At 40.5% G+C, this 16,343-nt stretch overlaps 1 protein-coding gene across 7 annotated transcripts in view; it reads right to left on the bottom strand.

Moving 5' to 3' along the window:
- Positions 1-16,343, bottom strand: part of MAPKBP1 (mitogen-activated protein kinase binding protein 1) — an 88,000-nt gene that overhangs the window by 16,186 nt on the left and 55,471 nt on the right. For all 7 annotated transcript variants that reach the window (XM_052696233.1, XM_052696235.1, XM_052696240.1 and 4 more), the window contains 11 exons: positions 14,143-14,332; positions 12,995-13,141; positions 12,467-12,651; positions 12,266-12,357; positions 11,859-11,984; positions 10,064-10,134; positions 9,486-9,607; positions 8,371-8,446; positions 6,418-6,529; positions 5,822-5,885; positions 3,466-3,591 (listed from right to left, as the gene is read on the bottom strand). In XM_052696233.1, the coding sequence (XP_052552193.1) occupies positions 3,466-3,591; positions 5,822-5,885; positions 6,418-6,529; positions 8,371-8,446; positions 9,486-9,607; positions 10,064-10,134; positions 11,859-11,984; positions 12,266-12,357; positions 12,467-12,651; positions 12,995-13,141; positions 14,143-14,332 (1,311 nt within the window). The remainder of the gene's footprint in view (positions 1-3,465; positions 3,592-5,821; positions 5,886-6,417; positions 6,530-8,370; positions 8,447-9,485; positions 9,608-10,063; positions 10,135-11,858; positions 11,985-12,265; positions 12,358-12,466; positions 12,652-12,994; positions 13,142-14,142; positions 14,333-16,343) is intronic.

Genomic DNA, 16,343 nt, shown 5'->3' with positions numbered 1-16,343 from the left:
AAGTGATTAGGACACTCATATAACACAGACTTATAAGTGCCACATGGAGCTCTACCTTTAGAATATCTAATGCTAGGGCACTCTGTATTATTTTACATCTCCTGAATATAATCCTTCTTTCTTTTTTTAAAATAACACAAGACCAAAACACAAGAATGTCATCTATCCATTTAAACAGATGTGTTATCAGTACTGCCACTCTGATCCTGCCCTACTTAAATCGTCAGTTTTAGATGCCTATTTATCAAACTTCAACATCTTACGTGGCAGAGCACACCAGCAGATTCCACCCTCTGTCAAATGCCTGAGAGTTTTAAAATGAAAGTAACCCAACTTTTCCTGACAGAAAGATCACAGTGCTGCTGCTGCCTTCACAGCTTCCCTGGTGTTAAAACCAAGGCAGCTCAACTCAGACACCACTTTTGATCTGGCATCAAAAGCTGAACCTATTCTGAGACATGGAAACTGCACAGCTTTCCTGGACTGGACTAAAGTCCCACTGAGAATTTGATAAGGAGCAGCTCTTTCCAAGTAGATCCAAGGGCACACTGTACTTTTTCAAAAGCACATGTTAATTTTAGACAATTTAATTTGGATACCATTTCTATCTGCTATTTATATTAGTGCTTCAACCAGTCACAGAAAAAGTGACTTTTAAAATCAAAATGTATAAACAAGGCTATAATCCCTCTAAACATTCCATAATAAAATCAATTTAAAACTTTCAAAAAATTGAGACAAGCTTTTCTAAACCATAAATGCATACTTGGATCAAAATCAAAACTGTATTAAAAGGATTCTACATGACTCCTTTGCTGAAAACTCAGATGTCTCAAAACCAAAATGTATCAGCAACATCAGCTGAGTACAAGTTCTTCATCCTGAACAATGAAAGCTTCTCGTGTTCAGTAGATAAGAGAAAAGCATACATCAGCAATTCTTCAGCCAGAGAGAGAACTGGAAGGTATGTGGAAAACTGTGGGTCATACAGGTCAGATTAGTCTCAAAATAAACCAACATCCCGTCAAAGGAGGCAGAAACCATTCAGAGCAGCAGCTTTAGTCTCTCTAGAAGTTCTTGGAGGTATTAAAAAAAGCTAGGATTTCATTTGGAAATGTTGGATGGGGAGAGGTGATGAGAGAGGATTACAAAACCTTGGATATGACAGATAGCTGGATGCAGAACTATAGTTTCAAGCTCACAGAGCCAGGGAACTTTCAACAAAACTAGCAGAAGTGTAGTTTAAAACAGAAAAAAATGTTTCTTTCCATAGAGAGGAGTGAACTCCTGTATCTTATCACAATGTGGGGTGCGGAGGCAGAGAATATTACAAAGTTCCAAAGAGATTTATACAAATTCAGTGAACAATGACCAAATACTGAAGGGAACACACAGATGCACCTAACACCCTAAATGCAACAACTGAGCATAAGGTGAGCACACTGCAAAGGTCCATATAACAAGGCTCTCAAGTCTTTCACTAAAAAGACATGGAATACTGAACTTTATGAACCAGTGGTTTGACCCAGAAAGGCATGTTTTGTGTTTACATTCCAGAGATTATTCACCTGGGTTAATCCCTGCCCTGTCAATTGCAGCTGGACAGAGAGAGTGCTTTTGTTCCAGCTCCCCACTGCTCCTCAGTCCATTCTTCTTCCCCAGTATTATTTTGGTTATTCATCTTACCATACTCTCACATTATGGAAGTAGTAGAATGCATCACTACCCCCATCAAAATCCAGCAATACCATTCTAGACAAAACCTAGTCAAACAAATGACATACTATCAGGTTCAGAGCTTTCTTATGCTACTGTGAGTCTTTTTGAGACATCAGGTTTTATACCACTAAGTGTAACACCACTGCCACCAACCCATACAGACTCGGAACACAACCGGAACAGATACAAAGCATCTACAAAACCAGATTCATTTGTTTCTCTTCTCCCACCTCAGTAATGCTGGTCCAATAGGCTCTTCCTCCATATCCAGTCCCAATCCAAAATGCTCTGGAGTTACGTTTTTGTTGATCTCCCTAGACCACAGCAGTCGATCAAAACCGAAAACAAGCTTTCAAAGCTGACCAAACAAGACGATTCCAAGCTTGCAAAGAGGTTACCAAACAAGTTTAATAAAGTGCTGAAGTTGGCGTGGCACTAACACCGCCCTTCAGCAAGCATGTGTGACGGAAGCAAGTATCACCTAATGCACAAGAGAACTGGGATTATCTGTCACAGGCTGAGCCTCAGTAGGGTAAGGCTGCAGCTGCTGGAATAATGGAGTCTGCTATAAAAAGCACATAGCTTGACAGTTCCAGAATTTTGGCTAGAAAAAAGGCTTCACGAGTTCTCTCATATCATTACTGAAAACAATTCCTAGGCAAGAGCTGTTTCAAGAATGAGCAGATCAAGACCTTCCCAAATGAAACTATGCAGACAGACTTGTTCAAATGCTACTTGCTCCTTAAGGGAGTGGGAAGTTCCTTGTGATACTCTAAAGACCAGTATGGTAAGTCTTCCAATGCTTTAGCACCTTTATACCCAAAACTCAAATTGTAGATATTTGGAGAAGAAAACTGTGGGACATAGCATCAAAAAGCTGTTTTATCCTTTTTTTTTTTCCCCCACTTTGATCCCACTTGTTTAGCACCCCTTCCTGCATTGTTTTTGGTCAAATGAGTCTCAGCTACATACTAAGTACAGAGAAACGACACACATTACACTAGTAATTCATAGTTCTCTGCCACTCGTGTTCTGTATAAAAACAGGGCCTGCTTTTAAGCACGACTTTTTAAAGAAAAAAATGTCACCAGATAAACTTAGATCTATTCAGCTTGTAGGCTGTGGTAGTTTGCTTTTAGATATGTTGTTTACTGAGCAGAAGTAATAGTATGATTCAGCTGGCAAGAACTTCTCATGGAAATTATTTTTATTATTTATAATTAAAGGAGACTTTCTCCAAGGCCTCTTGAAAATAGTTAAAGAAACAGCACAACTGTAAGAACTCTTTCAGAATTATAATCAACGTGGCTAACTCATACAGCTCACAGGCATATTTCAGTACTGGCACTGCAGAAAATGATTTCTAAATTGCATTTAAGCCCAGACTCACAGAACTTTATTCATGAAGCAGCAATTCTTCCCTGGTGGGACGCCCTGTACTAATCTCAGCACTGCTAGATAAACTGCTTATTAGAAGTTTCTGACCGCATCAGTAAACTAAATTAAGACACCAGTGACATTATATGCATACTGCAATCAGTGAAGCAACACTAGGTAAGCCTGTCTGGAAGACCACAGTCAGGTTTCTATACCCAAAGGAAAGGCACAAATACCACAAGAGAACAGTCAGAACTTTTCAAATAGTATCAGTGGAAACAGAAGAAACTTTTCAGTTGAACCCAGTGCCATACTTTTCACTTTAAGCCCCAAAAAGCCAACAAGCTCCACTCAGTCTATTCTGCTCACCTCATAAGTCCAGCTGTCTTGTGTGGAGGAGACTTTTCTGCCTGCTTCCCTCTCTGCTTCATGTCAGATAGTCGCTGCCGCATGTTGATGGTCATCTCTGAGCTCAGGCGCCAGATGAAGATACAACTGAAAGAAGGAAAGGTGGGTGAAGCTGGGTTTAAGCCTCAGTTCAGTTTTATTGAAATTATCAATTCCCTTTGCAAAGGCAAACAAGACTTTTGAGTTGTGACAGGCAGAAACACAGAGTAGCAGCATCATGGAAACTCAATCCCACCACATGCCTCATGAGAAAAAGGTAAAACCTGCCTGGCAAAGGTTCCCAATGGACTAGAGTAACTGCAGAGTTTTGTTCAGTCTCATGTCTAGCCTTGTACCTTTATTCCTCTATCTGACTAGCTTTTCAAAAGTGTTTAAGAAAAGGAAGCAAACAGTGTCATCTCATTGATCTCCTTTTCTTCAGAAATCTGGCTTAAAAAAAAAATTCCACATCATATTAAAGAATATAGTATTTAATCTTCAGGTAATAGAAAACAAAGCAACCAGTATTTTCTTTGAAATATAATCTCAGTGCTAACTAGTTCTTTTCATCTCACCCATCTTTCCTGTCTAGCTGGATGTACTTACACTGATGTAGAAACAGAGGCGGTATTACTGCTATCACTTATCATATCCTGCATGCTACTTTGGAATCCATCTTCAAGAACTGGCAGTGTCACTATATACACTGGTACTCCAGTTCACCAAGGAACTTTCAACAAGAATCTTTCCCTTTTCCCTTGCTTGCTTGCAAAAATTCATCTGCTCTGTCATTTTGAACAACAATCATGAATTTTTAGTCTCCTGGACCAGAGAAAAAATGCCAAAAGCAACCATATCTTCTCTGCTTACTTTGTCTCATATAAAGGTATTTTAAAAAGTTTCCTTTTCATGCTACACCAAAAGGAAACAAACAAACAAGAAAACAGCCTGTGGATATATTCCCAAAAAGCTGACAATTCTCACCCCTCAGTCCTACTTGTTTGTGTGACAAAGTTCAGGAACGTCACTCCCAGCTATTCAAGTCATGTACAGACACAGAAGCTTCTCATCAACAGCTGTCATTCCCCTCCTCAGATTTTTAGCAAAGAGAAAGTTGTGAGGCACTGCATCTGGGCGCTATGGCAACCCTAGGCAGCCAGCTGCTTCTCCTCAAACAGCAGCTCTCTTGAATGTAACAGCAACATAATCAGCTTCCAAGACAACACCAAAAAGCAATAAACAAATTCAGAAAGCAAATATGGCTTGTTCATTTATCCCACCCCCACAGCAATCAGACCAGGCAGCAAACAGCATGAACTTGTAAATACACTGCGATTTGACACGAAGCTCTGCATAAGTATGCTTCTACTATTCTACTATTTACTTTTTTTTTTTTTTCCCTTGCAGTAATTTTCTCCCAAGTCTCTCAGTCCTTGTGCTCTTCTTCATCTCCGTTTTTCTTTGTATTCTGTTTCATTCTTTACACATGCTATAGTGTTTGAACAAACTATTTTCCTCTGTTTTCTTTTGAGAAAACACAATTTCTATTCTCCTTACAGCTAAGTTCTTCATGAATCCTTTTCTCACTTCTCATCTACCTCCTCCACACCCCTAGTGAAGAAAATGACACTCAACGAGGGAACATTGCACTAAAATCACAAGAATAACTGAGTATCTCAAACCTTCCACATTTCTGGAATTTATCAGATATCTACAACAAAGTAAGTCCTTATTCTGCAGCTAGGCTCAGTCTAGTGATTACTTACAGTTTTCATGAGCTGATTTAGCTCAATAAATCAGTAGAAACTATAGCTGGGGGGAGGTGGAGGGCTGATTTAGTGATCCACACCACCTTAGCGAGGAGTCAGCTGCAAGACTCTGACTCAGGGGAGCAGGGAAAAGGACCACATCAACAGGAGCAGAAAGACTGGGGACAAGCCAAATCTTTTTTCTTCTAGACAGGCCCGTTCACCTGATGAAAACTCTAGCCTAAGAGACAAAGTTTCAGCACCACTGTTTGTAATATCACAAAATCCATTACACTGCATTATGTTATAGACCTGGGGGTGCTAAGGCAAGAGGCCACATCCTTTGTCTCCTTTCTAGCAGGGAACAGTACCTGTACTCAGAAAACCACAACCAAAACACTTCACATGGATGTCTTGTTTTATGGAAGGATAACCATTGCCAACAGTACTCATACTGGCTTCAGAAAGCTCTGATGTTTCTTTGGATTTCATAAAACATTACTCATAAAATAAATCAACCTTCCTTCAGGACGAACTAATTCTAGTGTAAGATGACAAAGTTTTATCACAAACAAGCAATCCCCTCTTACCTGTCACCAGAAACAGAGATCAGATGTTTGCAGTCATTACTGAATTTCATCCCAGTCACAATTTCTGTTTGAAATATAGAACAATTACTAAACCTTTCTTTAATTATTCCCATAAGTGGAACAGATAATTAGCCAAATAGAATTTGAATTGCCAAGTTGAAGACAGGTAGACAGATTAAAGCCACACATGACATATCAGTATGTCCCAATTACCATAAGCATCTAACAAAGAATACAAAGGGTCTCATAAGGCAAAATAAGCATGAAGACTGAAGTTTCTTCTTGGCTATAATGGAATAGCCTCTGCATGGCAAGAGCTGATGGTATACACTGAAAAAACAAAGACTACCTTATACAGGCTACTAATTGTGCAAATAAATACACAGCCTAAGAGGCATGCACGTGTGCAAAATTGATTCTAGAAGGGTTTAAATTGGAGTGAAATAAACTACAGCTATAACTCAAATATAACCTAGTCCAAAATACCCTCTAGGTAAACTTCGGTAGGGAGAAACCTTCAGAAAGCTTTGACTAGTATTAGGTAGTAATATAGTCCCCAGGAGAAAAAAGCATTTCCAGAAATTTACATGCCCTACCTGAGTGCCCATACATGGTTGCAACACACTCGCCCGAATAGAAATCAAAAATGGAGAGGTTCTTGTCAGAACAACTGGTTGCAATATAAAGCCCAGAGGGATCCGTTTGCACCTGTTAAGGAAGTAAGAGAAGTGCAGATTTGTTGATGAAGTTCTTTCAAACTGCATGAAAATGGTCCAGAATTCCAAAAACAGTCACAGTTGTTAACAGAATGAAATGCAAATAGCTATTTCCAACCCAATCAGAGACTAAAGGTACTTACATTAAATGCCTTCATGACTCTGAAGGCACCATAACCAATACACAGGCCCATATTTCTCTTTCCTACCTCCTTCACAGTACTGGAGGGTCTTATTTTCTTTTACCATAAGGTTAAAACAAAAAAGAAAGTTTTAAAAAACATCAGAGCTGCCACAGTTAAGTGATAACGGAGAACAATTATCTTTAAAGATGTGATCCAGTACCAGATCTGGAGGTTGGTGGCTTTGCATCAAATACTTCAGTAGGACTAAAGTCTACACCACATAGTAAATACAGCTGTTCTCAGCAAATGTTCTGCTTTATACTTTGTAGAACTTAGAGGAAGTGAGAGCAAAAGTCTGTGTTTCTCTCAAGAAATTATTATATTTAAATAATGATAGGTTTCTTTGGCTAGGCAGTATCTTTGGCTTCACATGTCACTATTTGGGTTTCTACTTGCTAAATGTATGCAATGATCTCAGAACAACATGCCAAATAAGTTTAAATTCCAGAGACAATTATGATCCTTTTGTTATATAACTGTCCTAAAAATAAACAAAGCAATATTAAAAACAATTGATATTCCCCACTTGTGCTACACATGAAAGAATCAAATATTAAAAACAAAGAATCCAGCTTCAAGCAACATTTCAAGATTTGAGAACAGAAAAACATAATCAAGTATCTGAGTTTATAAAAGCTTCTCAGGAATTTAATAGACACAGAGAAAGAGAATTTATCTTCCTCTTTAAAACAGAAAAGATGACATTGAACAAAGCTGTTTGCTTTCCCCTCCATTTTTTGAGCCAGTTATTTATATCAATCAATGATATTGATAGCCTGTGAAGCTGAATAGAAAAAGATGTTTTAAAAACTATAAAAATTAATAGTGAAAATAAGCACAGTGAAGAAGCTTGTTTGGTAACTGGAGAAATATTTTGGTTCTGTCAACTGGTCTTTCCCCTTTGAAGACAAGGATACAACTCTTCCATACCTCAATGTACCAGCATCATTTTTAGCACCAACCCTATAACAACACTTGTTTTACCAGGGGAAGGACAAAGTGGTAGATGCATGCATGCATGCTGCTCCAAAGCCTAGACATACTCAGCAGGTATGAAACATGAAGAGACTACCTAAACAGTACTGGGGTTGTTCAGCACTACGAGGCCCAGAGAACATGAGATTTTTAAGGCAGATGCTGTTTAATTTCATCAGCATACAAAGCCACTTGTATTTGCCCTCTGGCAACAACACTTCTCAAACTCCAGTCAAACTCCACCTTCAAAAACAGACAGCAACAATCAAGAAAGTCACAATGAGATATCTGAAGCAAAAATACAAGGACTAAAGTAAACAGACTGAATTATCTCCTGATGAATATTGTTGCAGTTCTGCTTGCTGCTACAGTATGACCCTGTGTCTCGCTTCAGACAGGGGACAGGGAAGTTATGATCATCCACTGATTCTTCCTATTTCAGCCTGATGAAATCCAAACACTTTACCAGTCCTCCAGTCCTTACGGACAGAGGTACAAGGAAGAAGAAGCAGGATAAGGAAAAGCAAAGTAGAGAGCAGGCAAGAAGGGTAAAAAACAAAACAAAACAAAACAAACAGCATTATGTCCAGATTCATATATCATTTTCTGAGCTCTAAGGTGCACTCAGAAGAGAAGGAAAAATAAAAAGGGAAGAAGAAAGAAAACAGCTTACTTTGATGAGGGTGCCATCTTCACCTTGGGATCCCTTGTACAGCTTCTTCTGCTTCCCACTGCTTATGTTGAAAACCCTGAGGGAAAAGTAAGACAACATACGCATGTTAACCACATACTGCTCTGTGGCTTTTGTCACCAGGAACCTTCACTCTTTCCTCTCCTCATGACAGGCCTCACCCCTGGGAGCTGCAGCCTCTGCAAACTATAATCACCATTTAAATGTTTAAGAAACAATCAGTAAAGTAATGTAGAGGCCCAAGAATGGATGATTCAGTACCAAGTAGATTATCTGATTTAAAATTCAGGTTTGATTCTCAAGCTTTTGATCAAGAGTAAGTACAGTATCAGGGCACTGCAGAGGAGTCAAGTAAGAGGGAATGAACCTCGTGATACCTTGTAACAGCTAACCATTATATATCAGGAATGGCTGGTAACAAGCTCCATCCAGTTCCACCTCCTATAAAAATACCTGTGGTTTCTTCATACTAAAAGATGTAATGTTTAAGAGAGCAAAACTCTTTATTTACATAAGAATTCAAAAAACAAATGACATTTAGCAGTAGCACCAAATTATGTCCAGAACTCTAAGCATCTCACCCAGACACAACAGAAGACACACAACTACAGGGAGTCTCCTTTGCTTTGAATGTAGAAGCAGACAGATTGACAAATGGATTAAAAGGGAACAGAGAATGGACTCCACTTGTAAAAAGACAGTCACATCTAGCTCAGTTTTAGGTTCCTTCAGTCCCAGCTACTTTATAGGACCTCACAGCTTCTTACTAGACATATTTTTAAAAGCAAAAATGACCACAGTACAGAAGTTCTTGTCCCACAGCTCAGTGGTGTGCTTGCCAAGGAAGGCACACTTTCTCTCTCCAGCAGAAAGACTCTGTTCTGCAGTGCAATGTAGTGAAAAGCCAAGAGCCCAATGGACATTTCTGCGTATCTACACTTTGACCCCTTGCTGATAAAAGAAACAACCTCACTGAGTTTGAGGTGAGACCTCAGATCAAAGCGCTGCAGCAAAGAACCAAGGAACAATGATGGCACTGGAACTGCCTTGATCATTCATGATTGCAACAATACTTTCAAGACAAGAACTGAACCAACCTGATGTTACGATCCTGACAGCCAATAGCTGCGTATTTCCAGCTGGGGTCCACATCCATGTCATACAGAGTGGTCTTCCTAACAATGTGATGCGTTCGGGTAAACTGAACTCCTTCCCCTGTCTAAGCATATGGGTAAAATGTATGTCAAAATTAAGTAGTTAACTAATTATTAAAAACTTCTAAATACAGATGAGCCTTATAACACAGATAGCATAAACCCTTCCCACTAATGAGGTCAGCTGGGAGCAGTGTAGCAAACTCCTCTCTCCAGCCCACACTCTTTCACCACTCTCCACAGTATCTGAGACAGCAGAAAAAAAAGTAGATATCCTAACAGCTCTCTACTTTGCATATCGCTGAGAGAGGTCAGGCTCATGGCAGCTTCATGCTTCACAGAAATAGTTCTCTGAATGTAATCTCTTGTACTGAGACAGAGTGGGAGACAGTGAGACTGAAACAGCAACAAGCTCTTGTATAAACTCTGTTATCACTCTTTCAATTAGTTCCTTTGTGGTGAGATTATTGAAAAAAAAAAAAAAACTGAAAAAACAATACATACAGCTGCAATAATGTTACCTTCTGCGCAGTGCGGAAATAGATGCTCTTGTCTGCACCACAACTTATCATTCGCACTTTCCCATCATTGGCTAGAACAAAAATGAAGGAGCTGATCAAAACATGAATACAAATACAAGGTGAAAGAAATGCTTCAATTTGTATCACTGCTCTTTTATTCCAGTCCTAATTAACTAAAACTGGCTCCTACCTTAGCAATAAGGATGCTGCAGCAATATAGAAGGCCCTTTTAAGGGACTGAATTTGTTAATACTCCAAGTGCACGAGTTCTCAATACAGAGATCTTACATAACAGATCAGGATGTGATTGTCTTCTCTCCCAGTCACGTGCTAGCATTCTTATTCTCTATGTGCCATAACACTTTGTGGCAATACGGTAAGAAAAAAGTAGGTTACACTCAGTATAAGCTGCAAATGGACAACAGGGCACATTCCAGTCATCAAAATCAGTCGCATATTTCTTGCTGCCTTTTCTTATTTAAGGGTCAAGATTTTTTCTTCCCTTAGCACACCAATCCATTCCTTCATCAAAGCAACATCTCAGTGGAATGAAAATGTATCCAATATCACACAAGACCACTTGAACAGCAAGTTAGAGCAAGGCTGCATTTAGTTATAAAACTGCACAATGGCCTTAGCCACCAGGTCTATGAGTGCATTTCCCCGTCTCCTGGGAGTTCAGCTCACTGCATTCAAAGCCAACTCACCAAAAAGACAGAGCCATCAGAGGACTTTGGCTGGCTTTAGAGTTACTTGAGAAAAAGCTTGAAAGATCCTCAGCAGAAGTTCCCTGAAGGTATTCTATGAAGCTTCAGCAAGGCCCCCATTCTTCACACAGAAGCTACTTTTAAGCTCAGGTTCTCATCCTTGAACCCCAACTAAACATTAGTGCAACTGCACTGCAGCCACACCTATGCCTGGCCACGTACCCTACTGATCCAAATCCTGACCCTCACATTCATTTCCTGATTTGTACTCAAACCTGCCTTGCAGCTATAGGCTTGCTTGGAAGCCACTTTACTGTGATCAGCCTTACTGTCTCCTCCAGACTGACTTTGAACTTGCTGACTCGTTTTCCTGACATGATCTTGGATTTGCCTTATCACTATAGATTTGTCCAATGATCTGAATTGCTGGCTTAATGTAGTTACTGTCACTGAACTCTGACTGCTTCACCTTGCTTAGGTTCTGTGTACTTTCCCATTGTCACTGATGTCACTACCCCTGCCTGCCTTCCAGTCACCCTTGGCTACCAGCACCTCTGGTAGCCAACTCCAGTTGCTCTCTAACAATAGCACACCAAAACACACTAATGTTTTGGAGCACCAGTAGTAAGGGTACTGGGGATACAGCATGCTCCGTTCCATAAATGCAAAGTCTCACATTGGTTTGCAGTGACAGATCCATTCATGACCAATTAATCTCAAAATATTTATTGTGACTTTTAGTGCTTTTCAGAGGATGACTGTTCCACAGTTCTCCTCACTAAGGACAGGACATAACCATCTAACACTAGTCATAGAGAATAAACCACTATAGAAAATAGATTTCTAAAGAAATGCTTGAGGCTTCAATCACTTTTTTATGAAGGAGGAAAAAAGGATGGGGAAGTAAAAGAGAAAAGAAGGCACTTCTGTTAGGACAAAAGCTACAGGAGATGACAAAAAAATAGCTGTATCTTTAGCCTGGTCTAGCCTAGTATTTAAGTAGATAAGTTGACTTCAAAGCCATAGTGAGACAATAGGACAACAACAGCGCTCAAGTCCAGCTTTGGAGAGAGACAGTGGGTATCTACCTGCAAACTTCACAGAAGTGATGGAAGAAGAATGTTCATCCAGGGTCTGCTGCAGGCTGTAGTCCTTTCCAGCATCCAAGACATGAATCAATCTATCCCGACTGGCTGAGGCTAAGAGCTTTAACCCTTTAAGAAAGCCAAGAAGAGGGTAAGACCATTACTGAAAATCCTTTTTCTCTTCCAGTCAGCATTTTACAACAGTTTCTTTTTAAGTCATCTAAGGGACATGACATTATACTACAGTGAATTGCATGGATGGACACAAAGAAATGCCCTCAGATTTCACACAACAACAGAAAGAACAAGTTTAAATCTCAGCCTACAGTACCCCAAGGAAGAGTAGAAGGGAGATGTATTTTTCAAAGTCTGGTTCTGCTGGCCCAGTAGAGGAAAATAATTGCATTTACCTGTGTCAGGTTTGGAGTACTCCAGGCATAGAATCTCAGAGTCATGAGCTTCTACCTTCAGCATTTCCTGCAGAGACTGCAATTCATATATCCTAAGACATAATATGACTGATTTCAGTATGTCAATAAAACCAGCAAGATCTGGGTTTGAGTCTCATGCCTATCCAGCTCTCATCCCACGCAAGAAGTTCCATGGATTACCTGAGAGTGCCTATCCTGTCCCCCGAGGCCAGGTGCTCCCCACTGGGACTCACACAGACAGTGCGTATCCCCACCTTTGTGTCCATCACTTGTGTATCAGCTTTGTCTGCACTTCCCCCTGAGTTGTAATCTGTGTCCAGAAGTACCTGAGTGTTGTCATCTACATAAATGATTTTCATCAAGTCCTGGGTAAACAACAAACCAGAAAAATATTAATTAGTTACAAAATATTAAGATGAAGTATCCTTACAAATGGACAACATAAAAACTTCACTGGCAGTAATTCTGTAAATGGTGACATCTTTCAGCTAAAAGCAACAGTCCCCAGGGCCATTTTAGACAAACTATCTTTACATATGCTTTATGCTTCTTCAGTTTCATATGTTTTATTAAACATTTGCTCTACTTACAGAGAAGCCTTCATTGAGTTAGACATCTAAAGAAGTTTGAGTCTTAACTTGGGAATACTTGTATATTAAAAAAGAACAATCCTGAGGGCAATGAGGAGATCAAACCCTGGGATCTTACATTGCTCAGGATGTTGCGGTGCAAGGCGGTGCCATGAATGTTGGAGCTCTCAGTGTTCCACAGACGAATGGTGTTGTCAGAGGAGCACGTGATGAAAGAACCAGGAGGGAGGCAAGACTGATTGCTGTCCTTCACCTCAGGATACATCTAAGGGCAGGTAAAATCAACCTCTGAATATGATTGCCATGCGCCGGCATCACCAGCAGCAAATTTCATAACAAAATTAAATCAAAGAGCTGTCCTCTCTACATTCTGGAACAGCAGGAGACAGACAGAAATCTTCCTAAGGAAAATGTGACCCCAAACTAGAGTTTCACATTCACTTCAAATGTTATCAAGATTATAAACACACTTCCCTGAATGTAGAAGCCTGCAATAAGTCAGCACCTTTTGTTTCTAATGATTCAAAAGCTATGCAAAAATGTTACACTGTTGTTTGAGAATTTCAAGTACTATTGTGGACTTGTAAATCAGGAGGAAAGAACAGATGTAATTAGCCAATATACAAGAAGAGCTCTCAACCTCTTCCCACTTTCTTTCCACTTTTCTCTTTCCTGATCACTGTCAGGATATATACCATCATACCAATTGCACTGTTTCCTATATCTCCTAGCCTTTCCTATGTCCATTCAAGGGAAGTCAACCAGATAAAATGGAAGGCAATAACCACTTGAGAGACTAATGCAGGAAGTACTGGTAAATGGGTTAATGAGGATCAGAGCTAAGACCTTACTAGTTTAATTCCTCTGACTTCGGAGCACTTGCTCACCACAGCCCTCAAGCAGCTTTTTTGAGGTCAGCAGTAAATTCTTGGGCACTTGTGAAAGAGGCCCCTCCATCCAGCTCTGTATAGTTCAATCCCTTCTCTGACTTCTCATCTTTTAGTAGCAAGATTTAGTAGCAAGATGCAGTAACACACTGCATCTAAAGCATTAGGTCCACAATGGCAGTGCAGCCAAAGAACTGCCTCCAGCTCCAACACAAGCCCCATAATAACCACAGTAATCACAGAAGGAGAGCTGAATCAATTCTTTCTCTCTGCATTCAGTGTTTACATTTAAGTTTGGTAGTTCTTAAGATTACTTCCCCAGCCACAACTTGCAACCCAAGACTTGTACCTGCAGACAACATTCCCCATCTATTTTTACCTCAACATTCCACACACAGGACGAGTGATACAAAGCAGAATAGACCTTGCCCACTTTCTTCGGGTCCTTAACATCCCATACATACAGGCTGTGGTCATTGTATACACAGGAAAGCCACTGGTTGGTGGGGTCAAAGGTCAAGGCAATTGTGTCTGGATACTTCGCATCAGCCGTACCGCAGAAAAGACGACTGTGCAAGGAGAGAAGAGGATGGTTAACTTGTGCTCTCCTGGAGTTCAAGCAAGGAGGTCAAGAACAGGAGTGCAAGTACACTGTTGCTCATATATGCAGAAAGAACAGTTGGCTGGGAAGACCTGTCTGCTGAACAAGCGAAGTCCCAAGGAAAGCCAGGAAGTCCCATAGCAAAAATCATTCTCCTTACCACACAACCCAGAGTCCCACCACAGACAGGCATTTCACTCTCCCTGAAGGATCACCAAAGAGGATACTTAATCATCACTGGAGGTTATCATCATTTACCAGTACATAATCAAGTAGCAAATCCAAGTCAAGCAACCCCAAAAGAAAGGGAGGGAGGATCATTTTTGGTGGGTGCTATTTTTTGTTTATTGACTGCAGAAACTGCTCCTGTACAGAAATGAAGGGGAAGAGTGCCACATTCAAAAGATAGCATATCACACAACGGACAAAGGATGATTCATTTCAGTTGCCACGTATCTGTTATGCTTCCCTTTCACCCCTGCCCCCCACAAAAGCTACTTAGGGCTGCTTGGAACACTCATGAGATGGGAAACTGAAGACGGCAACCCCTTCTAGGCAGGCAAGCAAACTCAAATACAGAGGAATTCTGTAGAATAAGGAAATGCACCCTTTACCATGTCACAACAAGATCATGCCACATGAACTCTCTGTCTCCTCAACAGAAGTCTCCTATTAACTCCTGCTGCCACGCACATAGAGAAGAAGCTATCTCCCCAGTCCCTCAGTGATGCTAACAATATTGAGTAAGGTAATTATAGCCAGATCGACAGGGTATTGACAATAGGTAATCGAAAAGGACTGAGGAAGATGCAAGAATCAGGGCCAAAATGCATCTAGTACAACAAACAATTGGAGACCTGCTACTGCAAGTAGCTTTGAGGTCTGGAGGAGCGTAGCACAAATCCTATCAAAAAAAATAGTCATAAATACAGCTGTGGGCAGCTGCAATCAACTAAAAGGTGGCTCTGGCATCCACAGGAATATAAAGAGTCCTGTATTTTCAAGCCTCTTTGGAAGTAATAAAAAAATTAAGATTACAGTTTACTTTAAGAATGCATGTTTAAAAATCACATGAACGTTTCAGCTTGACTGATAATGAGAGCAGCAGACAGCACTTTTAAAAGGTCTGTGCATGCAATCGCTTGGTTTAGCACTACCAAAAGATGACAAACCTTGAACTGAGATAGATCTCTTTCTAGCTCAATTATTGGACCTACCTCCATATCTCACCGATCCCCTAAAGGAGAGCTACACAGTGCACAATTTGAAATTTTTCCTCAAGTTACCAATAAGTTTAGAGGAAAACTGTTGAGAAATAAAATTGTTTCTCCCTCCAAATATCCAGTAGAATGATGGCTGGATTCAAATACCCTCAGATTTCCTTCCCTACTAGTGGAAAAGACAATAGCAAAAGACTGGGAAATTATCCATCTATCTCAGAAGGTCAGAAACTGAGAGACAGGGCAGAAGATACTGATGCAAGGGAAAAAAAAACAAGACAACAGTGTACAAGATAGAGAGAAGAAAGACCAAGAGCAACAGTAAAAGACTGCAGGGAAGCCTTTGAAATAATATTTCATGAGAGCCTGGGCTCTCTGTTAATATAAGGAAACTGCTACAGAGGAGAGTCTTCAACCTTCACCAGTGATAAGCAAAGGATGTTCCATGGCACAGAACAAATGAAGCTAGGCACAGCATCCCATATGCTCTCTGCCTGCCTGCTCACAGCAACCAATGCCAAAAGGCTGCCAGATAAATCCGAGCAATCCCAGGGAGATGAGGAGTAAGATACTCTGTGTGAACCAGCAAACAGCTTTGGGCTGCAGCCCAGCCATGCCAGGCAAGGCTGTTACAATTCTGGAGGGATACTGCCACATACTGCCTATTTTAGTCCATAAAAAGAGCGCTCAGCAGATGGCAAAAGCCTGGGGAACAGTTTTAACCCATACAAGCCTTCCTTGCCCCCCTCCGCCCTCTCC

This window comes from Tympanuchus pallidicinctus, unplaced genomic scaffold (genome assembly GCF_026119805.1).
Source record: "Tympanuchus pallidicinctus isolate F22 unplaced genomic scaffold, pur_lepc_1.0 scaffold3, whole genome shotgun sequence".
Classification (NCBI taxonomy): Eukaryota; Metazoa; Chordata; class Aves; order Galliformes; family Phasianidae; genus Tympanuchus; species Tympanuchus pallidicinctus.
The sequence above is the reverse complement of the archived record's forward strand: the minus strand, read 5'-3'. Positions and strand labels throughout refer to the sequence as shown.